This window comes from Aulonocara sp. 'chitande type north' Nkhata Bay, linkage group LG7 (assembly GCF_057382095.1).
Source record: "Aulonocara sp. 'chitande type north' Nkhata Bay isolate Kocher_YH1m ecotype deep benthic linkage group LG7, A_spYH_male_GT1.1, whole genome shotgun sequence".
NCBI lineage: Eukaryota > Metazoa > Chordata > Actinopteri > Cichliformes > Cichlidae > Aulonocara > Aulonocara sp. 'chitande type north' Nkhata Bay.
In genome coordinates this window covers 29497067-29520000 of record NC_141350.1, presented here as the reverse complement: position 1 = coordinate 29520000, position 22934 = coordinate 29497067, and the positions used below count along the sequence as shown (strand labels likewise).

At 43.1% G+C, this 22934-nt stretch overlaps 4 protein-coding genes across 5 annotated transcripts in view; 2 read left to right on the top strand and 2 right to left on the bottom strand.

Annotated features, from left to right (window-relative positions):
* Positions 1-2080: 2080 nt before the first annotated feature.
* Positions 2081-13382, bottom strand: gpat3 (glycerol-3-phosphate acyltransferase 3). The gene is made up of 13 exons (XM_086299919.1): positions 13066-13382; positions 11743-11915; positions 11564-11630; positions 8347-8635; positions 7851-7925; positions 7685-7774; positions 7510-7603; positions 7285-7400; positions 6697-6752; positions 6508-6593; positions 6280-6408; positions 5133-5212; positions 2081-4604 (listed from the first exon to the last, which is right to left on the bottom strand). The coding sequence occupies exons 2-13, from the start codon at positions 11884-11886 to the stop codon at positions 4475-4477; spliced, it is 1356 nt and encodes a 451-aa protein (XP_086156045.1). The 5' UTR covers positions 11887-11915; positions 13066-13382; the 3' UTR covers positions 2081-4474.
* Positions 13077-18794, top strand: abraxas1 (abraxas 1, BRCA1 A complex subunit). Its single transcript, XM_086299920.1, has 9 exons — positions 13077-13505; positions 14426-14516; positions 14601-14637; positions 14715-14781; positions 14849-15045; positions 15781-15900; positions 15977-16061; positions 16146-16257; positions 16795-18794. The coding sequence occupies exons 1-9, from the start codon at positions 13425-13427 to the stop codon at positions 17043-17045; spliced, it is 1041 nt and encodes a 346-aa protein (XP_086156046.1). The 5' UTR covers positions 13077-13424; the 3' UTR covers positions 17046-18794.
* On the bottom strand, positions 18049-19692 carry mrps18c (mitochondrial ribosomal protein S18C). Its single transcript, XM_086299921.1, has 6 exons — positions 19270-19692; positions 19122-19174; positions 18961-19044; positions 18640-18697; positions 18504-18563; positions 18049-18171 (listed from the first exon to the last, which is right to left on the bottom strand). The coding sequence occupies exons 1-6, from the start codon at positions 19328-19330 to the stop codon at positions 18095-18097; spliced, it is 393 nt and encodes a 130-aa protein (XP_086156047.1). The 5' UTR covers positions 19331-19692; the 3' UTR covers positions 18049-18094.
* Positions 19512-22934, top strand: part of helq (helicase, POLQ like) — a 15798-nt gene continuing 12375 nt past the window's right edge. Inside the window, exons 1-4 of one of the 2 annotated variants that reach the window (XM_086299918.1) lie at positions 19512-19699; positions 20350-20550; positions 20788-21349; positions 21449-21627. In XM_086299918.1, coding sequence (XP_086156044.1) covers positions 20374-20550; positions 20788-21349; positions 21449-21627 — 918 coding nt within the window. In that variant the 5' untranslated portion in view covers positions 19512-19699; positions 20350-20373. Of the gene's footprint in view, positions 19700-19737; positions 19877-20349; positions 20551-20787; positions 21350-21448; positions 21628-22934 lie in introns of those variants that run through there. The other variant, XM_086299917.1, reaches the window with a different exon arrangement.

The window sequence follows — 22934 nt, the reverse complement described above, 5'->3', positions numbered from 1 at the left end:
CCTGTAACTTTAGTGATTCACATGGTTAGTCAAGCAAAAAAAAGAGCTTTCTGTTAAATTAGAGAAGCAGTAATGTCATCAGTTCAAATAAAATATCCACAAGCAAACGAGGCCTAAAATGATCCAAACTATAGGAAAAAATCCCACAAAGAGACAAAATAAGAAAAAACTAAGAAGTTCCAAACACAGAAAACAATTACAGACACAAAGGGTCTTCAAAGGGACCGATGAGTAAAGGTAGACACTCCGCCCCCCCCCCCCCCCCCCCAAAAAAAAACAAAAAACACACACACACAAAAAAGTGTAAAATGAGGGCAAAAGGATGCAAAAAAGCATCCTAAAGGTTCTACATCACTACAAAAACATGCACAGACCCAAAAGGTCTGAAATGTCCTCAGAGACTTAAAAATAAGCCAAAAACAAACCCAGTGACCTAAAATGATGGAAAAAATGACAGCATGATGGAGAACAGTTTTTTTTAAAAAGACATACAGCATACATGGTGCAGGAGTGTGGTGTCTTCATCAGTGGAAATAAAGATGGCGGTTTGTAAGCAGGCAGTCAAAGTGGAAAAGGACTGAAACTGATCTGAAGCTGGACGTCCCCCTCCGTCTACCTGCCGTGGAGCCTGGCCTGTGTGGAACAGGCGGCCATGTTTAAACCTCGACATGTATTGTTGGACGTGACACGCTCAATTTATCATTAGTTGTGAGGGAAGAACGGATGAGTACACTTTCAATTTAGTTCCGCTGCTTTCTCCATTCATCACGCCGCTCTCATCATCCATCATCTCCACCGCCGCCATCCACGGCAAACACACGTTCATAAGTTTAATGCAATTAATCTTCATGCTAAGATAATTTCATATTAATGAACCACGGCATTTATTTGATTATTGCTTTGATGAAGTCGACGGGCCCAGCGTCGCCGCTGAGCGTGAAAGTGGGAAGATTTGAAGTGTTTCCTTTGTGTCGGCGCTCTGCGGAGGTTTATGTGCGTTTCCCAGCGAGCGCCTTCTGTCTTCATACAACAAGCCCTGAGAAATTGGAAAAGTTGCAGGAATAGATAGGAGGTGACCTGGAAACAAAAGCAATCAAGGATAGAGGGGGATGTGGGCTCCGCGGCGGCCGCCATCAGCCCGCGGTTCAGCCACACTGTCAATAAAAGAAGAAATACCTTTTGAGGCATGAGGCCGAGGGCAAAGAGGAGTCTGCAATTTCACACCTTCATGTACCCTGCCGGAGGACATTTTTCATGCGACTCCACCTCCTCACTCAGCGAGCGCCGTCAAAGCCTCACAGCAGATTGTACACATAACAAACACGGAGAAGGGGATTGGACGAGGAGGACGGCCGCCGTATCAACGCATGACAACATCATTATTTCCCAAACTAAATAAGCTGGAATTTAACCACAAATCAATCCACTTGAAGAACTTCAGACTCAATTGTAGCTCAATCACAGCAGCAAGAAAAAAATCGATTCTGACCAATTAATGCCTGTTTCATTAGAGTATGCAAATGAGAGGTGCCGTCAGAGGCTCGGTCTTACATTTCCCCCTAATGGACAACGCCGACACTCACAGGAAGCTGTCACGGTCTGCTCTCGGCCCACTTTCATTTTAATAATGACCACTCAGACACAACAACAACACAACAGCCACACAGAGGTACAGAAACGACCCAAAATGGCACTAAACCTGAGAAATTACTTCAAATGATGCAAAAGAACATTTTACAGAAACAACATGCAGTAAGGCCAAACATCTTTAAAGGGACTCTGTGTCCAAAAGAAGACACGAAATATAACCACGGACATAAAATATTTTCAACAGCGACACATCAGTAATTAGTGAACCCACAAAAACAACCACACAAATAAGACCCCATCATACTGAAAAATACAATTAACCCAGTCACACTCCTCCAGGTGTCCCTGTCACTGAGTGAAGGTGGAGGGGACCAGCATCACTGTGGACAACTCCAGAGGAGACATGTTCCTTCCCCACTAAATAGGCCACTCCACCTTCCCTGCAGGGCGATCCTTACAGCTAGTTCAGGGTGAGCCAACCCTGGCCTCGCCGGGGAAGTCCTAGTCTCACCAGATGATGTCCCTGATCCAGGTGAGGGTTCTGGGTTTTCTCACAGGATCAGTTTGGGAGACTCATCCAAGTTCAAACTGCCCTCATTAAAACATCATGGAGGGACTACGCGACTGATTTTTCTACATTGTATTTTTTTTTTTAAATTTGGTTTATTGACATGGTTTTTAATAGTTAAGCAACACATTTTTCATGTTTTGTCATGCTGTGAAATGTAGAAATACTACTGTGTGCAGTAATTTGAGTGTGTCCATATAAAATAAGCATAAATAACCCCAAAATGAAAATACTCATTACTGATGTGAGTAGCAGTAACTTTACCTCTGCTTATAATGATCTGTGCAGCAACTGTTTTTCATACCTAATGATGCTATGACGTACCAATAATATGTAAATAACTGTGTTATGAGTAGACTCTCCGTCTATGTACACTTTTACTTTTCTCATAGTTAACCTCAGAAAATGAAGTTGTCGTTTTATTTTCCACAGAAATCATGAGAATATTGTTCCCATGATTTCTTTTATACCATGTGAGGCTCTGATATCCCGACGTCCTTTCCCGGCTGCGTGTCGTACCGTATGTGTTAAAGTGGGGTCGGAGCGAGTCCGGCTTCAGGAATCGATCGGCCCCGGGAGCTGGACCGGACCTCGTCTGCATCACATCCATCAGAGCGGCGGCACAGAACAGATGGCAGAACGATGTATTTAAAGGCATTACACTCGAGCTAATGGCGAGCCTTAGAGGGAACAGTCATTTACCCCTGTGAGTGGTCACTTCCCAGCACAGCGTCATTTAAAATGATGTCCGCCGCCCGATACACTCTCTTGGATTCAATTTGGAAATGTATTCATATTTACTCAGCGTACCTGCATTGCATTTGTATGGATCAGTCGGGGTAAACGTAAAACTGAGCAAATTGAATCAACATATTGGGACAGGGCGTACATGGGGGCGTTAGCGAGCAGCCGGGGTCAGCGCGATGCCTTTTATGATGTCCCCCTGAAATCTATCTGAATCACATTAAATTGGATCTAAAGATGTGCAGACACATACATCACAGTAAATGGTGGTGGAGCAGCGCTCGCCAACAATCCCACCTCAACAATCGGGTTATGGGATCGGCTTTAGATCCTATTAATAATTCACAATCTTGTTAGGGGAGAACAAACATTTCTGTTCAGGCTATTCCAGCTGTGGGATTGTTATTCCAGGCGGTGGCGGCGGCCTCGGCGTGAGCACAGAGGCTGTGAAATGTAAGCCGTCCGTGTGTGGAAGAATAACTCCATGTTATTTCACAGTCTCTGCTTTCTTTATTAAAGCGCCGTCACAGTAAACACATCGCCTGCCGGCTCCCTCTCAAGGCGAGGACCTCAGAGTCGGTTCTGAAGTACAGACGCGGCCTCACGTGACTCATTTAACCTCCGCTAACAGGTGACAAAATATTAACACATGTGGAATACTGGAGTAAAGTAACCTGAATACTTCGAACTCGAGTCCATTTTGCAGTAACCTTTAAATCTTTTTTCTCCCAAAACGTCTTGTCATTTATGTTTGTAATTAAAAACATTTTTGTATTATTCCAAATAATAAAATAATTACATGGATCCTAAATATTCTGATTATTTTAATAAAGAAAGAAAAGGTAGACTGACCTCTCACCTCAGTGAGGACCTCATCCCAACCCTGCATTACATCATCTCTGATGTGGGCAAATATAAAAATAATCATAAAAAAGTTTGATGTTTGTTTAGTTTTCCCTCTGCCTTTTTCTTTCTTTTCAAACTATTTTATATATATATATATATATATATATATATATATATGTAGGTAGGTAGGTAGGTTGTAATATTGTAATAATGTTTACTTTCTTTACTATGTCGATCTCTGTTTAGATTCTTTTATTATTTTTCTTGTTACTGCAGAAGGGATTTGTTGAAAAATGTGGATTATTTATCTGTATGTGTGTGTGTGTGTGTGTGTGTGTGTGTGTGTGTGTGTGTGTGTGTGTGTGTGTGTGAGAGAGGTTTATGGTGTGTTGTGTGTAGACACACAGATGAAATATTTCTTCGTCCATGTGAGAAATAAACAGTGAGCAAAAGTGTCAGTTTGGTTCAGATGTTTGTACAAAAGTTAAAATCAGACACAGCGATGATGATAAATCATCCTCATCTGTGTGATGAAGAGTTCAGTCCTGGCAGCTGATGATGATGATGATGAAGAGGAGGAGATGAGCAGCTGGATGGGTGATTGTGTTGTGTCATGCTGCCTCCTGCTGGTGGAGATGCTGTCCTGCACCCACAGTCTGATGTGGCATTCAGGTCTGTCCTGTAAAGTCTAAAATCAGATGACCGAGTTTTGCTGTGACTGATTGTTTATGATTGATCGTCTCTGCGGGTGTGTGTGGCACTGATGCTGTTCTGCCTGACGATGACCCTGCTGTACATCTTCTGCTGCTCTTCCTTATACGCGTCCTTCACCTTCCCTCGCTTTAGGCTTCCGTCCCTGAAATGGAGAAAAAAAAAATCAGGAAGGAAGTTTTCACTGAGAATCTCAATCTTGCAGTTTCTTCGAAATAGATTGAAAAACAGTAAAAGATGGTTTTCAACACAGAATTGATGCTGTCATGGATTATAAATATCATATAGTCATAACTTCGGGACTCAAACACAAAAAACTACTCATTAATTTATTATTTACAGCGCGTAATCATTTGCTTGTTAGTTTTATTGAGTCGTGCGGACACGTCACTTTAAATGAGCCCTTTTCTCTGTGAGCTCGCTCGGCTGAGAGAAAATGGTCCCTGCTGCTGAGGTGAAATCCTTCAGCTCGCTGTATGTGAAAGCAGACGTCGCCACGACTGACACCTACAAACTGGGACGAACAAACTAAATCTAACGTTCAGTGTTTGATTCAGAACAAAGTTGTTATTTCATCATTTAAAAAAGTGTTTTCTATCTTTAAACTGTTGTAATGTAGATACAAACTTCAAGTGAGATGTACTTAACTGTACTGAGTAATCTGAGTACTCACCATGCCAGGTCAAGCAGTCCTCCCCGACAAGCAACGGCAGATTTCACTCTGTTGGCAAACTGGACTGCATCCTCTCCATCCTGAAAACACCCCGCGGTCATGTTAGCTGTGATCACATGACTCTCACAATCTGTGTGTGTGTGTGTGTGCGTGTGTGAGAGAGTGTGTTTATGCTTCGGTAACACTGCTTTTAAAAGCCCAAATGGCGAGCAGCACAGCATTTAACTCCTCGTCTTCATCTGCAGAGCTGTCATCACCATCATCACCCTCCATCAAAAGAGACGCTGGAGGGCGATGATGATGATGCTCAGGTGTTACAGTGTCACCTTCCTGACACAGTGAAGCAGATGCTGCCCCAATCAGGTCAGAGTGGGAATTACAGCATGGGCAGATCACTGAAAATCAAAGGAAAGCGCTCAAACCTTCAGACGTCAGGCCTTCAGGAAGTCCAGACTAACTCTGGATGAAACACAAAATAATTCATTGGGTTAACCCTCTGGGGTCAACAGACACTTTCTAAGGATAGTGCTCGTTATAACTTGCTGCTGAAAAACAAACAAAACAAGAAAAAAAACCTTTTCCTATTGGTGGAAAAATGTGATGTGCTCCTCGTCTTATAGTGGACAGAAACTATTTTTTGGAGTGGCACAAGTCATTTGTGTGGCATCTTATTGTGAGGGTTATAGAAAAAACGCCCGAGGCACTGGCTGCATTTTTAGGTAAATGGTTGTATATAACTTTGTTGTTTGCAACTCTTGTGCATAGGTTTCTAAACAGTACAATTTCTATGCGCTTTGCACTTTGTGTCTTTATTGTGTTTCTATTTGAGGCCTTTCAGTATTATTGTGTGTGTGTGCGTTTCTCATCAGTTAACAGTTAATGTTTGCTATATTAGTGTCAAATGATTTATGCTCAGACGTTTGGTGATGTAAACGTTGGTGGGAAGTTTGTTGGTCACAAGCAGAACGTCGGTCAGCTGATCTTTTCTACCTGTTGTTTCCTGTGAGGTCATGTGACGGGTGACCCCTGATGGATTAATCAGTATGTGTGTGAAAGGTTAAAGGCCAAAAATATAGTTTAATTTCCCCACTCGTACTTCAGATCCCTCACTGGGGTGTTTCTAGAGACGTTGACCTCCGAGGCGTACCTGTATGGTCATGGGTGGGAGGTACCACACATTGACGACGATGGCCCAACTGGTCATGGTGCGCAGCAGATAGCTGACCATGTTGTACTTGCTGCTGTTCCAGAAAGCATCACCCAAGCGAGGGTCGTACTGAGACACAAAGGGAGTGAAGGTGAGTCAGTTTCTCAAAGCTGATTGGCTCAGGTAAAACATTCTCTGGACTAATCGATCATCGTGCAGCTTTGCTACCTTGATGGCGACGGGATGGATCGTTCCTCCGATCTCAAAGCTGCCCTTCTTAAACATCATGACCGACGTGTTGTTGATACAAGTTCCTGTTACAGAGACACAAACAGACAATATACAGCCATCAAATCATGATTATCATTACCACCACCATCATCATCATCATCACCACCACCATCATGTGACGCTGACCTTCAGGAAATATAAGGATGGGAAGTTTGGTCTTTGCTGCTACGTGAGCTCTGAGCCTGCAGAGAGGAAGCACACGTCAGTGAGTCATCAAACACATCTGCATCAACACTTTCACAAAACAGCTGTAATTACAGATGTTCCCATTCTCTCGCTGTTTGACTGTAATGTGGTCACAAACCCTGAGTGTGACCCTCGAGCTCGAGGCTGTGGTGAGCATTTAGTTCACAGGAAGTGACCCTGGACCAATTCAGCTGACTCATCAAAGCGTTACGCCACACGGCCGCAGCTCGCCGAGGAGACAGCAAGGTAAACATCAACAGTTGATCATCAGCAGCTCGGCAGAGGATGAAACACACGCACAAACATACACACAGGCTCCTGATCCACCGGCTCTGACAGGCAGAGCCACGCTGAACTACCTCCTGAGCCAACGGAACAAATTAAAGGTCACGGTGCTAAAAATGTGTGATCATACGGGCCGCACCCAGCTGTCACTGATGTCAGAGCATCTCCACCATCACGGTTTGGAGCAGAAATAAAAACGTCTGACTCTGTCTGGCAGGTGAAATCGTTTACAATCAGCCTCACCTGCTGGTCACCGCGTGGCGGTCTTTCATCTCCGACCTCTCAAACCAAACATGAGGGCACGACCTCACCATCGACCTCTGGATGACCCCCATCAGACCTCCATGAATCTGCCCCACCTGAGGACAACATAGCATCAAGACAACAGAACACACACACATGTACAAACACACAAAGGCACGCCGACACACACACATAAACACACACCCACGCACGCATGACACTTACCATGGCATAGCAGCCGTCATTGGCCAGGATCACCACATCGATGGGCGTGGTGTGATTAGCCACGCAGATCCCTCCTTTCTGAGGTCGGTTCTCTCTGCAGAAAGAAACACGTGTTCAGATCGACAGGAAGTGCTCGACAGGAAGCACTTGACAGGAAGCGATGAAGTGGACTGACTTGTTGTGGTAGCGGATGGTGGCCGACAGCGCCCGGGCACAGATCCTGTAGCAGGTCAGGTGGACAACTTCGCTCAGCCAGTACTTCACACTGAAACAGATGCACATGCTCAGTCTGTGCCTCGCCGAGGCAGTCACCAAAGCTGTGAACCGTGGAAGCGCCATACCTGTTCTCAGGCAGAAATCCAACTAGAGTCGTTCCAATCACAAGCCACGAGAGGCCGATGATGGCCAGAGTAATCCTGCAGAGACATGAGGAGGAGAAGGTGAAAATCCCCCTGATCAGAACTGTCTCACTTTTATTCACTGAGAAGGCCTCAGAGAGAAAGTAGCTCTGTCACCTGGTTTCTGAATGATGGGTGTAACCATACAAACTGCACATGTACAGACTGCACTGCGGTGATGATGGTTTGGAGATAATTACAGCTAACTGCTCATCTATTATCTGTTTTCTCACCAGTGATGTGTTACAGTGAGCAGCACTTCCTGTTTATTAGTTAAAAGCAGAAGATGTAAGCACTGGAGTGACCTGAGAGCACTGAAACGTGCCTCTGGCTGAATTGCTTCACCGCTGTGAGAGCTGCTGTTCCTGTTGCAAAGGCCAATGATGCTGAAATCAGTGCCTCCCCGGGTAGGTGAGAGGTCGAGCTGTGACACACTGACCTGAGAGGGAAGAGGACACAATAGCGCACGAACACGCCGATGCCCCAGAAGATGGTGAGGCGGAGGCTGATGTAGCGGAAGTTCTGGTTGGTGCGGGTCAGGAGGTTCCAGGAGGCCAGCTCCTCAGAGGAGAAGCGCTGGGTCACCTGGTCGTCCACGATGCTCTCCAGGCCCTTCTTGCAGAAATACAAGGCGTCACTCAGAGCAAACTCACCGCCTTCCAGAGACCGAGAACGCCGCAACTGCTCCATCTCCTCCTCCATCGAGCCCTCCGCTCGCTCGATGATCCCTGAGTCATCAGAGAGTTTCAGAAAGAGTTCAGCAGGACCAGAGTTTAACAAAGACACAGTGGAGACGAGAGAGGAAGGAACAAAGAACAGCACCGCGTTTAGTCTCACTGTCTTTATTTGAGCATATATCATGTATTTTCATATGTTTTATCAAACTCCTCCTGTCTCTGTGATTTTCTTTTAAAAGCCTGTGTGACTGTCTTGATGCATGATCAATCATCCAGGTAAGCAAATCTCAATCGTTGATTCTGTTCATCTGGATTCTTCAGTGGGAGAAACATTTCATCATCATCCAAGTGATTTCTTCAGTCTCAGCTGACTCCAGGTTTCCAACCTTTGAACAGAACCTGACTGCAGGTTTCCCCAATCTTATAAACAGTACATGTGCATACTAACTGAAACTAGCACCACTGGTGAAAAATGGGCTGTGAGGTCAGTTCCTTAATCTTAACCATTGCAGCCATTCCCCAACTCTCTGTAAATGCTACTCATGGTCATAACAATGATCATGAAACTGACCTCACATTGTTCGTCAGTGGGCTGGTTTCAGGCAAATTTACTGTTTACAAGATTGGGGAAACCTGCAGTCAGCTGAGACTGAAGAAGTCACTTGGATGATGATGAAACGTTTCTCCTACTGAAAACATCAACTCTTTGAGAACCAGTGTGATTGTTTCTGTGTCGCTATGTGTTTTCATCTGTTTTGGGGGTCATTTTGTTCTCTGTGTGGTGGTTTTGTGTCTCTCTGTAGTTGTTTAGAGTCTCATATTTTTTGTTGTTGTCATGTTTGTGTGTCTTCCTGTTTCCATGTCTTTGTCCTTGAATTAACCCAGAGGGACCTGAATGACCTTTTTTTTAAACGTTGGTCACTTTCCTGTCCTTAAGGACGTTTGACTCTGTGTGAAAGGTTCTTGTATTTATTTCTATTTTTTTTTCTGATCTTGTGCCTCAGAAAAAGTTTGCAGTAAATCTGTGAGGCCTACAGGCTGTTAAGGGTTAAACCTCTGACACAGCAGCAAAGCAGCAGTACCTGTGTTTGTTATTAACGTGTGTGTTAGTGTGTGTGTCTGAGTTTCTCAGGCTTCTGTTTGACCAGCGTTATGTAAGCAGCTGTTGCATCATCATCCTGAGACGAGCCATGTGCTTCTCTCCCTGACCTACAGCCCAACATCAGATGCTGCAGCTGACCAATAGGAAGCCCCCACCCTCGGGGCACAGCGTCACGTGATCTGTGCTCGCAGCCCAAACATTCAAACAGGAACAGGAGCTGAAACTCCAAGCAGCAGCACAGAGGAATCTCTTTCTGCTTTTAAAGTCTTGTGCGCCACATCAGAACGGAACAAAAGTTTGATCAGTCATGAGATCAACGGGATTATTGGTTTATTTAATAAATACAGTTTCAATTTGACCAAATGTGATCATTTAACATAGCGATTCACTGTTTAAAGCCTTAAAAATCTAATTTTATTTTTTTCAAATATTATTCTAATGTTATTAGAAATTATTTATTGTAAAAACATTATTATTTCTGATTTTTATTATGACACGGATTATGACAATATCCAACGGCTTTGTACCTCATTTATTATATATATATGTATATATATATTATGTATATATACATATATATTATAGTTTCTTTATTTAAAGTGTCTTTTTAAAATTAGATTTATATAATTATATAAAAATGTTATTATAAAACATATATACATGACATATACATAATTTTATTTTGATGTTTTTTATTCCCTGTTTAAAATATTTTTCCTGTTTTTATTATATTTGTTATTGAGGACGATGAGTTTTTATCTGACAGCTTTTGCTGTCCGGTAGTTTTTACATAAATGTGAATAATCAAACTTCTCTGATGATGTATTTCTACGTCTGATCATTAGTCATTATTTATTGATTAACTGACACACTGAATGTTTTCTGCTGTGATGCTTCAAATACCTCGGAGTTCACATCACGCAGGACCTGTCATGGTCCTGTCACATCAACACCGTGGTGAAAAAGGCCCGACAGCGTCTCTACCACCTCAGACGCTTGAGAGACTTCCAACTGCCCTCCAAGGTGCTCAGGAACTTTTACTCGTGCACCATAGAGAGCATCCTGGCGGGAAACATCTTAACCTGGTTCGGGAACAGCACCATGCAGGACAGACGAGCTCTACAGAGGGTTGTGCGGTCAGCTGAGCGCACCATCCGCTCCGAGCTCCCTGACCTGCACTCAATCTACAGCAGGCGGTGCTGGACCAAGGCCAGGAAGATCGTGAAGGACCTCAGCCATCCCAGCAACAGACTGTTCTCTCTGTTGAGGTCAGGAAAGCGATTCCGCTCCCTGAAGACCAACACAGAGAGACTGAGGAGGAGCTTCTTCCCGCAGGCGATACGGTCTCTCAATCACACCACCACACAGTACTGACCCACACATATGGTTCTTACACACACACTGGACTTTCTGGACTTTGGTTTTGCACAACACTGGTCACTATATTCTTCATTTCCGGTTAATACTTGTACAGCTGCTGTTATTGTGTATATATTTATTTATATTTAGATTTCTTCATACATTCTTATATAGTTCTATATTGTGTATTGTGTATTTTGTTGTACAGTTATTTTATTTTCAACTTTAATTTATATATTTATCTTTATCTTATTCTTCCCAGTTAAATTTACCCTTCATTCTAAATTGTGTTGTACAGTTATTTCATTTTTAACCTTAATTTATATTTTATTCCTTCCTAGTTAAATTTACCCTTTTTAATTTTTCATATTTATTTCCTATCTTATTCATAGCCTTTTCCTTTTTGTTCTCTTTAGGTCACGAGCAGTTGTCCAAGCATTTCACTACATATCGTACTGTGTATGACTGTGTACGTGACAAATAAAATTTGAATTTGAATTTGATGCGAGCAGACTCACCATTGGGCAGCGGTGCGGGTACGCTGGGCTGCTCCTCGCGTCCTCTCTGGATTCGTATCGTGGCCCACTGCAATGTTATTAGGACAGATGACCTCTGACCCCACTCTGCCGCTGCTGCTCATTGCACAACTTTACACACATGTTGACCATAGACATGAATTCCTCTGAGGACAGCTTACCTCAAGGAGTTTAACCAGGATCTGGATGTAGACGCTGGTGACACCCAGAGAGAGGCCGAACATGGCGGGCAGCGTGATGAAGAACACGACTACAAATATCCACAGCTGGAAAACAGCCACGGCCACGGTCCACAGGTCCTCCATTGCTGACAGCTTGCAGGTCACCTCATCATCTGCAAACAGGAGGTTAAAGGAGGCGTTCCCATCATGTTCCCCTGAGGACGAACCAAAAACGCTCTGACCTGCTCCCCATCACCTCCACCACAGTCAGCATGCCATCCTTCTCCCCAATATACTTTCATTCTTTGACTTTCCAGAACAGAAGTAAATGATCATTGAATAGGAACAGCTTTATTCATTTCTATGCTGATGACAGTTGTTTACTAATCAGCTCCTTCTGCCAACAAAATTCTGTCTAATCTACTTACAGGATCTTCTTCTAAACATTTTAAGCTCCAGATTCTAAAAAGTTTTTAAAACTATTATTTCAAGCAAAAACGTCAAAGAAAAATAACATAACATATAATACATAACAACTTTAAGGTACTTATGCTCAAGTATTTCTGCTTTTTTATTATTCTATAATACTCCAAACCTTTTCAGTTATGACTGTAGATTTATTTTGGGAGTTTTTATGATTATCATCTTTCTTTCTGACCTGCTTTTAACTAAATGTGCTAAATGTGCTCATGTATTGTGTATATGTATAAAACAAAGTCTTATACAAATGAAAGAACATTTTAATTCATATTACAGCTGTTGCTGAATTGAAGTTATAATAATAGAAATATTTTAGGTTTCTGTTTGTTTGTTTTTTACCAACAAAACATCAAATATTTGATTGAATATAGGTTAAAAATGTGAATTTCATATTTGTCTGCTTTTAAATGAGAGGAAGGTGAAGAGTTTTGACTATTGCGTGAGAAAGACAAATAAGGCATTTCATTATATCACAGGCTGTTTAAAAACCAAGTGCACATATTTAACTAATGCATAATTAATACATATATGTTTACAGCCCTTTTAAAACACATATAACCCTTTAAAACTTGTAATTTAATGTAATATAAAAACAACAAATTTTAATTGACATAAAAATTTATAATGAGAAAATGACCATTTTGAACTCAGAATGAAATCAGTTGTTAACTACAGGTTCATATACTGACTATAAAACAGTCACTCACAGCAGTAAATGAAGTAGTTTTAAAACTTTAGCAGAACAATCAGTTTAGCTGTTAAAACAACAACAACAACAACAACAAACATTCAAAACTATGATTATTAAACAGCCTGCGGTGACTCTGGAAGTTTAACTCTTACCTGTAATCGAGTATTTGTACGTTTCAAATCCAAAGTACCGTTACAGGAGTGAATTACTAGAGCTATTGTTCGGATAAAGGAAGTTAGACCCGGTAGTCCGACTATCTAAACTGAACTAACCCGGGTTACCGGGACAGGACCCCCACAGAAGGCCCTGTTTCAGTGGAAGTGTGCCTAGGAGCGAGGAGAGGCGAGCGGGTGCTGCTGTCCGGAGAAACTGAACCTTCAGCCCGCTGGTTTTATGGTTAGCTCGCTAACCAGCCCGCTCCTCCTGCAGCGGAGCCTGCTGCGCACGAAAAAAATTCGCAGCGTATGACTGCGCGTATGTGACGCGTCTGTGTTTGTGATGAAACGGCATCATGGCGGAGCCCACTGTCCGCTTGCCCGGGATCGTTTTAGCTTCCCTCATGTTTCAGCACGTTAACAGTGACTCCGATGTGGTAATGAGCTCTTTTACTCGTCATTAAAACTGATGAATTCTTATTGAGCCTTTGTGGGTGATTATGTAGTATTATTGGGAAAGCTAGCAAATAGAACAGACGCGCCAGGTGTTAGTATCAGGCTTTAAAGTTGATAAATTCGTATTTATTAGTTTAATTATTCGGATTTCAGCGTGTCGTTTGATGCAGCGAAGAACAGTTTGTCGTCTAAGTGAAGTCAAAACTCCCCCTGTGGTGTTTCTTCAACTTTTAAACTAGCTAACCGCTCTCAGGTTCCAAACAAACCAGACTCCATTCAAAAATCTACTAATTTAACCAGGTCCCGGTAAGAAGTCAAACAGTGTAAAACATATTAAAAAATATTTTAATATTCAGACAGGTCTGTAGGAAAATTCGGTACATCCATGATCCAACACGGAACGATTACGCGAGTCGAGTTTTGCATGAAACCCGAGATGTTACTGCTCCTTTTCAACCATTCCCGTCGGTGCAAACCACACTCCATTCACAGATTTTAGGTTTTAATGTAACACCGATTATTATTATTCGTGCACTTTTAAACAGATCCCCAAATTAACGATGATCTGTTGGTAAATTCGGCATATGGTTAATCCAACTACTGAATCTTACTGAAGACATAATTTAATTGAAAAATTGGTGCTCAGTTCTCGTCCACCACCGTGTTTCAGAATACACCAGACTACATTTAAAAAATGTAAAGTTTAATGAAAATGGCTCCTGACAAGAAAACGTTAGCGTGAAACATAATCAAATACATTCAAGTATTCAGGTAGGTCTGTTGGTAAATTTGGCATATATTTTAATATTTATGTAAAAATGCTGTAGCTGAAATGATTATATTCAGTAAACAAATGCTTATAGATGTAGGGTTTTTATATCTGGTTTTATTCATCCATCAGGAGGGGTTGATCCTCGGAGAGAGCAGGTTTGACGAGCAGGTCACCATCAGCGACTCTCAGGCCGATCACATCCACATCGAGGAAACATACAGTAAGTGCATCTCAATTAACTGTACGGTTACATGAGTACTACAGTTACTGGTACACTTTTAGGAATGTCTGTTTTCTCTGACAGACGTCCAGAAGCACATCGCCTGCCACAGACTGAACACGTGAGTGATGCATCGTGACGTAATCATGCCATCGTGTGTGTGCTGTGTTCTTATGTAAAGGTGTGTCTGTGTGTCAGTCTGTACAGCAGGGATGGACAGGTGAACGCGGAGGAGCTACACAAGCTGCTGGCAGAGAACAAGCAGGTGAGTGGGGTGGGGAGAAGGTTTCGGCATGATGCGATCATGTGATTGACGTGTTCGGCTTGTGAAGGAGAGCGTGATCGGCTGGTACCGGCAGCGCAGGAACTCGGAGCAGCAGATGACCTTCAGAGAGAAGCTGGTGCACGAGAACCTGAAGAGCGCTCTCTCCAACCCTCACATGATCTTTGTGCTGCTGACTCCCACCAAGACGACACCGCCAGGCTCCACGCACAGGATGGAGTACTCGGCCTTCATCTCCCGCAGCAGGTGGCGCTCTGAGTATACCTGAATATCTTTATATCAGCTTGCTCTCTAGCGTTGTCTCTTAATCCTCTACAAAGACACATCATCTCATAGATTTTACCCAAATGTGGAGTTTGTGTTGTGGGAGGTTGCTCCTTTGGTGACATTTGAAATCAGTCCACAGAGTTAGCAAAGGTGGGCTTTTTTTTTTTTTTTTAAGTTATTAGATTAAAATAATCTACCCCGGGGCTCCAGAACGATGCCCTGAGGAACACCATCAGAATCTGAGACTGCCAAACCTCTGTCTGCCTGAAGTTCCCGTATGAAACCTCTTAAAGATAATTTTTACTGTTAAAGCTGATCAACCAGGTCACTGCCACCTGTTTGTGTTGGATGAATGTTTCTTAGTTTTATATAAAAAGAAAAGAAAAAACCTCATTTTACTCAGCAGGTGCTGGCAACTTAAATATCAGAAGAAACTGAGTGTGAATGAAGTGAAATGTTGTATAATTATTAAAATGCTCCAGTTGGCTTTTAAAGTGAATAAAAACAACTGGGAGGCATTCAGGGACACTGGTGAGGCTTTAAGGTCAGTCACAGAGGTCTAAAACATCTCAGCTTTGGGTGAAGCAATCAGGTCAGTTAGAGGAACGTTGAATGAAAACAGGTAGGTGGAGGCGGGTGGACAGCTCGGTGTTTCCACGTTTAACTGACTCGTGTCTTTTCCTTATGGTTTGTGTTTCTTCTTCTCCTGTGGAGGCACTTCATGAACGTCCCCGTGCTCATCACCAACCTCGGCCTCCTCGAGCAGCTTTCTTACTGGAAGGTGTCGGCGCCGTGCTCTGCAGCCGGTTACAGCCTCACAATGAAGAAACACGGGTATGCCCTGCCCACGCTGGCACGTTTACACCGTGTCTGTGTTTCTGCTGGCATAACTGAGATCTCTTTGTTTCAGGTCAAAGTTCTTCTGCTCCAGCGGGCTGCTGAAGGAGGTGAACGAAGTGAATAAGATGAACGACTCGCTGCAGGTGGAGCTGCAGGTGAGCAAAATTGTCAGAGCACCTGAACTTCCTGCCACCTCACTTCCTGTTTGATTCACTCTGCATCCTTCTGTTTGTGAACAGAAAACGTGCAGAGACGTGGAGGAGAGCGAACGCCTGGTCGAAATGCTGCAGACGGAGGTGTCAGCCCTGAGGACGAAGCTCAGAGAGAGACAGCAGAGCGAATCAGGAAAAGGTTTCAGATTATTTTATCTAATCTCACACAGCAGCGGGATTAGATGAATTTCCGGTATCTGCCTCTTCCCAACACCAGAGACACGTCTCAGGATCAGCCCAGCATTTTAAAAACACAACGCAGAAACTCTTTCCGTGCTAACATGTGGACAAGGAAAACTGAGAGTTAGTCTCATAATGTCAAAGGTGTTGTGTGATTTGTGGGCTTTTGATTGGCCAGTATTTTGTCGTGGTTAGGTCTATATCACTGCGTGTTGCTTTGGCGTGCTCTCCACAGACTGTGAAGTCGCTCTTTGCATTTTCATGGAGAGAATTTTTCGATTTTTTCATATTTTAAAAATTCGACCAGTTAGAAATTAAAATAATAATAATGATGAATATTTGGTTCGCAGTGATAATTAAAGTGGTAGGTGAAGGTGAAAACCCTGACAGGAGAGGAAAAAGGAAGTGCCAGTTTAATGTCTTTATTTAAAATCACGGTTGGCTGATGACCTGCAGTAAAAATGTTTCTGAACTTTTGCACTTTCTCCATGAACAGAAAGCGCCGCCGACCCCGGCGAGCCAAGGAAAAACCGGCTGCTTCAGGAGGCCGTCAGGGCGCTGCTCGCCTCCTCGCCGCTCTTCCACACTCAGACGCTCACGCTGCAGGGACTTCCTGTTCCTGACCACACAGATGACATTTCCACGACAGCAAGGGAGGCGCCGCCGCCGAGCGCAACAAACTGCCGTAAAAGGTTGAGGGAAATGCTGCCAGAGAAGGAGAGGAAACGCAGGAGGAGCAAGAGCTGAGTCCAGGACGTATCCAAGTTCTGTCGGATGTTTTTGGAACCGGTCTGTTTAAAAGAACTGTTATTGATAAAGTTTGTTTCAAAAAAGGACAGCAGAGGTTCTTTTTACCTGAGCAGGTGTAAAGTTCAGACTCTTCACGCTCAGATGGAGGACTGGTTTGATTTAGACTTCCAGCTGTGACACTTTGGTGTTTGTTCCAGATGTTCGGTTTTAGAGTCATCGGGTTTTTACCTTTTCTTTGGTTTCAAAGTTTTTGCCTGACCTTCAGTTGATCTCGCGCTCACAAAGAAACTGTTTCACACTGCGTTTTATTTTTCACTGTAAAGGATGAAGCGTGCGTTCCATTAAAGGTCTGACCGTGTGCGGTCATTCGAGTTTATCTTCAGACTGCAGCAGAAATCATAAAGCTCTGAATTACACAAACCTGCCTGTTTTTATTTTCTGTTTCAAATAAATCAGAGGAGTCAAACATGTGGCTTGGGGACCAGAATCAGCCCACGACAGAGTCCAGTCCAGTCCAGGTGGTGGTGAGAACTCTAAAAACTGATGAAATGCAAGAAGAGTTTTCTCCCACAGCCGGTCTCACCGGCTCAATGAGGCCAACTGATTTTTCTCCATAAACACGAACCTTCTGGGTTTTACCGGCTCTGTACGAGGCGACGGGACTTCAGAGATCCCGGGTTACGTTAGTTCACGCATTGTCTTTGTTTTAAACTCCAGTGACACAAACTTTGAAAGAGAATCCAGGAAAACAATATTTCAGTCATTATTTTATAGATAGAATATTTTATAGATTCTCCGTTTAGTGTGATGTTTGAAGGTCTTCAGATGACGTCACAACCTTTCAGTTTTCAGAAGGTCCAAATTAAAAAAAAAAAAATTAGCAAGTGTTTTTAAAGTGTTTAAACTCCTTCACATTAAGAAACCGTGCAGAGGTGTTTACTCTGATGAGGACACGCTTCACGTTTGACGCTTTGGCCCAAGAAATTCACCGACAGCAAACTGACAGCAGAGAAACTTTATTTACACAGACACACAGATGTTTCACACTAATCCAGATGTTTGATTCCACAGATGTTAGGGTCCTTCATGAACTGTGGATGTTTGTGCGTCACTGACATGAAACCTGCAAACAAAAGTTTATATTAACAGCAGTAGCTCAGCTCAGAGGGAAACGCTTCTTATATAATTATGTTAGAAATGTGGCGAAAATGGGAATGTTTGGATTATATTTGTTAAAAGGCAAAAATATGAAAAAGAGGAAAAATGCAAAAAAAGCTTTTCATTAATTGGGTCATCAAATATTAATTTACTAAAATTTAAAAAATTAAATAATTTAGTCTAAAAAAAAAAAAAAAAAAAGAACAGACAAAAATTGGGATTAAAGTTGAGATTATGACAGCAAACAAATCAAATGACGAAACAGAAGAATTGAAAGTTAAGATGCTGTGAACGTACCCATGGACTGAGCCTTCTTTATCGCCTTCGACACTTCTTTCTGTTTCCTTCCGCATAAACCTGAAAAAACAGAAGGAGGTGTGACCCAACCTGATGATGATTTAATCCAGATGACCTGTTTCGGGCAAAGACTCACCTGTGATGTGGCGGCCATAGATCCTGCCCGTGTGCGGCGAGATGAACTGAGAGAGCAGCTGCAGGGCGACAAACTCAGATTAATCCACGACTGAACTGAGACTCAGTCTGACTTGGGATCAGGAGATCCTGTCACACACCTGGAGGAGCAGAGCTGCTGCTTCAGGTGTGCACCCAAGCGCAAAGGTCAGAGGTGAAGGCCTGATTTCTGATAAACTGATTATAATCTTCCCGGTCACAGATATTCTGACAATAATCTCACTCAGCGTGTTTCTCATTATTTAATCTGTGGTGAAGAGCTGTTTCTTCCCGTTTGACTCACCTGGATGTTTTTAAAGTCCACCGTGACGTCACAGAGGACGCAGCCCTTCTGGGGCTCTCTGTACGGGTTCTCCATGTTCACCAGCTGAAAAACACAAACAAATCTTCATAACCAAACTGAAATCAACGGCGAGCATCCATCAGCCTGCACTCAGCACCCACCCCGCCCTCCGTCCGTCCGGCTTCATCTGCTGCGACCGCGAAGCTCCGCACACCTGCACGGAAGCAGCACGGCTAGAGTTAGCATTTGCACCAGAAGGATTGGAGTTAAACTTTTATTTTTGTAATTAACGTGTTACGCACGACTCACCTGTGTTTCCATAACGACATAAGACAGGTTTCCACCTCTGCAACTCCCTCAGACACAACATGTTGACCTAACACGGGACAGGAACCGCTTCCGCTGCAACTGAGAAATACTTCCAACCACTTCCGCAAAGGCTGCTTGTGACTTGGATATATACTGTGACTGGACGATGTCACTAAATTTAAAATATAAACCTAAAAGAAGTATTCTGTCTGTTTTTAATATTTCACGGATTTACACAATCTAAATGTTTAATATTAATGAGATATAACGCTTCGCTTTGAGTTTTTTTACGGAAAGGTTTAATTGTTACTCATTCCAAAGATAAACCAAATCAAGATAGAAATCACGCGGAACACATAAAGTCTTGGGAAAAGCAGCCCTAAGCCTCAGATTAGCTTTAGTTTGTGCCACTTGTCAGCTTGCTATTAATGTATGTTAAAGCGGTGTTGCAGTTTGTCATTGAAACGTGACTGAAACCACGTACAGCTGTCCTAAAACTCCTAAACTATCCGAGCGGCAAACATCACATCTAATTACCGTTTCAAAACAGACTTAACCCGTTTTCAGTCGAAACTAAATTTTTCATCCAAGGCGTCTAATTATTAAGGTTTGATAAGACTTAATTTTTTAGCATTTAAAAGCTAATCGAGATGTTTAATTGCACGTTTTGACACTTTTTGAACGACTGTAACTCAGAGTTAGCGCCTCAGTAAACCGAAAGCGGAAGTGATGGTGGCATTTCTCTCTCACTCCAGGATTAATGATAGTTATTTTGAATGAAGGATTCGCTGAGCTGCTGTAGATGCGCGTTTAGTGAACGTTATTATTACTGGTGGTGTTAAAAGTTATTCCATGGACACACTTTTATTTATTTGAGCTTGTTTGTGATTAATTTGTAGTTTTTGTAACTGAATGCCGGCGCTTGCTAGCTAGCTGCTCACTGAGCCTGTGTGGGCTCTTTGGTGTTTTTAGGTCTCATCATTTAACGTCAACTTGTTTAAGGTGGCGTTTAAATGGCTGCAGCAGCAGGTTAGTGAAGTATGCGAGAACTATAAAATGTTTATTGTGTTTCACATGTAGCCGCAGGGGTCTGCGCTCACAGGGATGAACTACGGAAGGCTGGAAGTCAAAATAAAACGAGTCTGTCAGAGGAAGAGGGCGAGAGACCACCTGAAAGCTTACCTGACACCTGCCAGGAAGAGGGGAGGGGCTGTCTGTTCCCCGCTATGCAACTCCAACAGGAGGATCAGCAGCATCATGGCTGAAAGCAGAACTGTGGAGGTACATCTTGCATATTGACCAGCAGGGTTCGACTCTCCTCAAGTCTGAGTGCATTGAAGTCTGTGAGAAAATGGGCCTCCTCCTCACCTAATCTCTGAGCTCAGTGAACACCTCCCCGATGTGTTTAATGACTCAGTTGGTCATAGAGTAATCAGAAATCAGAAAGAAAAATGATGCCCTGATCGATTAATAACCTGTTTGAAGTCCACGCTGGTGGTATTCTTTTTTTCTTGGCAGTACTGCAGCGACAGCGAGGATTTATTCGGCGACTATGACAGCATCTTAGGGGATTCGTCTGTCCTGGCAAAACTGGATGATGCCGAGCAAAATGAAAGGCTTCGAGGGGTGGAGCAACAACCAGAAGACGAGGATGTCCTCTCAGACTCCATTCTGGACGGCCTTGGAGATGAACCCTTCGAGGACCTACCGGCTAGCCAGCTGCAGTTTCAGGAGGAAGTTCAGGAGAAGGCGAAGAGAAGCCGACTCCAGGACAGAGACAAAACCTCAACGCCTTTCAGAGGACTAGCAAACGGAGAGGGTCCACTCAGGAGACCAGCCGGAGCGAGGAGGAGCGTTGCCGACCAGCTGAAGAGGACGATGCTTGGCAACGCAGCGGCTCCTTCTGCCGTTTCACGGACAGCGATGCTGAAGGAGGCGGTGGTTTCTGAGGAGATAAACGTCGCCATGCAGGCCATGGAGACTGTCTCTGCTGACATGCCTGACCTTGGGCCATTCTTTGGGCTTCCAAGCAAAGTGAAGGAGCTGATGTTTAAACTGAGAGGAATCCAGAGTTTGTATGGTGAGATTATCACAATAAAATTGAAATATTGTAGTTTCTGCACAGAATAAGTCAAGTGAAGACATTTACAACCGGTTTTGTTTTTTTGGGTTTCTTCAGACTGGCAGCAGACGTGTCTGAACTTGGACTGTGTTCAGCAGAGGAAGAATCTGATCTACTCCCTTCCCACCAGTGGTGGGAAAACTCTAGTGGCAGAGATCCTTATCCTCAGAGAACTGCTGTGCAGGAGGAAGGACTGTCTGTTCATCTTGCCCTACATATCGCTGGTGCAGGAGAAGGTACAGAAACCACAGAACATCAAAACATATCAGAAAAGTCTGTTTTGTCAACAGAATGCATAAATGCTAGTAGATGCTACTGAGCTGCTAATGGGTAATAGGCAAATGAGTAAAATTAATCGATGTTGTTTAATGTTCTGTAGGGAAACTTTCAGACTGGGATTATTGTTGATGTTACTCTCACTCCTGAACACGAGCAAATGGTTAGTTAGCTTTTGGTCTCAGATATAAAAGTATATCATCTGCATAGAACTTGACATCAGAGGATAATAATATTTGTGTTTGTGGAATAAAAGAGAAGTAGAAGTAATGACTTTCTGGTTGTGTGGGATAACAAGCTTTGACTTAAAATATAAAATGATAAAACTTCTTCTAAGCGTAAATTTTAATTTGCGCTTAGAAGAAATACAAATAAAAATCAGAAATATAGCACTGTGGGGTGATACAAACTGCCATGGTAGTGTGGATTATCGATTTCCTTATCAATTCTCATTGGCTCCACTTTGAGAGTCACCACCATCTTTAAGCACCATATCAAAGACTACATTCATGCAAATTAATTACATGCAGTGTGGTCAAAGGTTTGTGCATGTTGGAGGTATTTTCTCTCTTTGTTGTGATCAGTGTTGGGGTCATTACTCAAAAAAGTAAAGTAAAAAAGTTATTACACTGAGCACTTTTCTTAAAAGTAATGCAGAACGTTACATTGCACATATTTTTATCATAACTCTGGTTTTACGTGGCCTATCAACACCATTTAAAAACTGGTATAAAGTCCACACCTTTTCCGTCAATTGTTCCGTCTGTCCTGCTCACATCTCCAGTGGTTGTACACGTTGTCATTAACGTGGCTTCACTCCACATCAGCCGCTTTGCTAGCTAATGCTGGGCTTACACTGTGCGATTTTTTTTTAGTCGCGCGATTCAGCTCCTGCTCAAACTGTACGATTGACTCGCAGGGGTTAGAAGTTCATAGGTCACGATGCAGGGTCTCACACTATACGGTCCGATGCTCTGATGCGACCCGACTGCTCACACTGTGCGTCCATAAAATGAAGGTTATAACAGAAATTCTGTCGCTCTCCCTCTCTGTCTTTCACTCACACAGACACGCACACCACCACCATCAACTTTGCTAAATTGCTAATGAAAAACATTGATCAGGCAGCTGTGATTGAGCAGCAGTGTAGATCCAACTATTTTCACGGTTGTTGTGGTCGTGATAATTTTGTGAGGCCACATCGAAAAGGCTCGGATGAACTTGCCATAGTTCTACAAGTTGTGCCTCCATCGCTTGTGTCCAGATC

Coding starts and splice junctions, on each gene's coding strand:
- gpat3 (XM_086299919.1), bottom strand. CDS start 11,886: ATGGAGGACCTGTGGACCGTGGCCGTGGCTGTTTTCCAGCTGTGGATA. Junction 7,926..8,346: donor TGTGTCCTCTTCCCTCTCAG/GTCAGTGTGTCA, acceptor ATGTCTCTGCAG/GATTACTCTGGCCATCATCG. Junction 6,594..6,696: donor CATCCTTATATTTCCTGAAG/GTCAGCGTCACA, acceptor TCTCTGTAACAG/GAACTTGTATCAACAACACG.
- abraxas1 (XM_086299920.1), top strand. CDS start 13,425: ATGGCGGAGCCCACTGTCCGCTTGCCCGGGATCGTTTTAGCTTCCCTC. Junction 16,062..16,145: donor CGCTGCAGGTGGAGCTGCAG/GTGAGCAAAATT, acceptor GTTTGTGAACAG/AAAACGTGCAGAGACGTGGA. Junction 16,258..16,794: donor GCAGAGCGAATCAGGAAAAG/GTTTCAGATTAT, acceptor CTCCATGAACAG/AAAGCGCCGCCGACCCCGGC.
- mrps18c (XM_086299921.1), bottom strand. CDS start 19,330: ATGTTGTGTCTGAGGGAGTTGCAGAGGTGGAAACCTGTCTTATGTCGT. Junction 18,564..18,639: donor CTATGGCCGCCACATCACAG/GTGAGTCTTTGC, acceptor CTGTTTTTTCAG/GTTTATGCGGAAGGAAACAG. Junction 18,172..18,503: donor AAAGAAGGCTCAGTCCATGG/GTACGTTCACAG, acceptor TTTTGTTTGCAG/GTTTCATGTCAGTGACGCAC.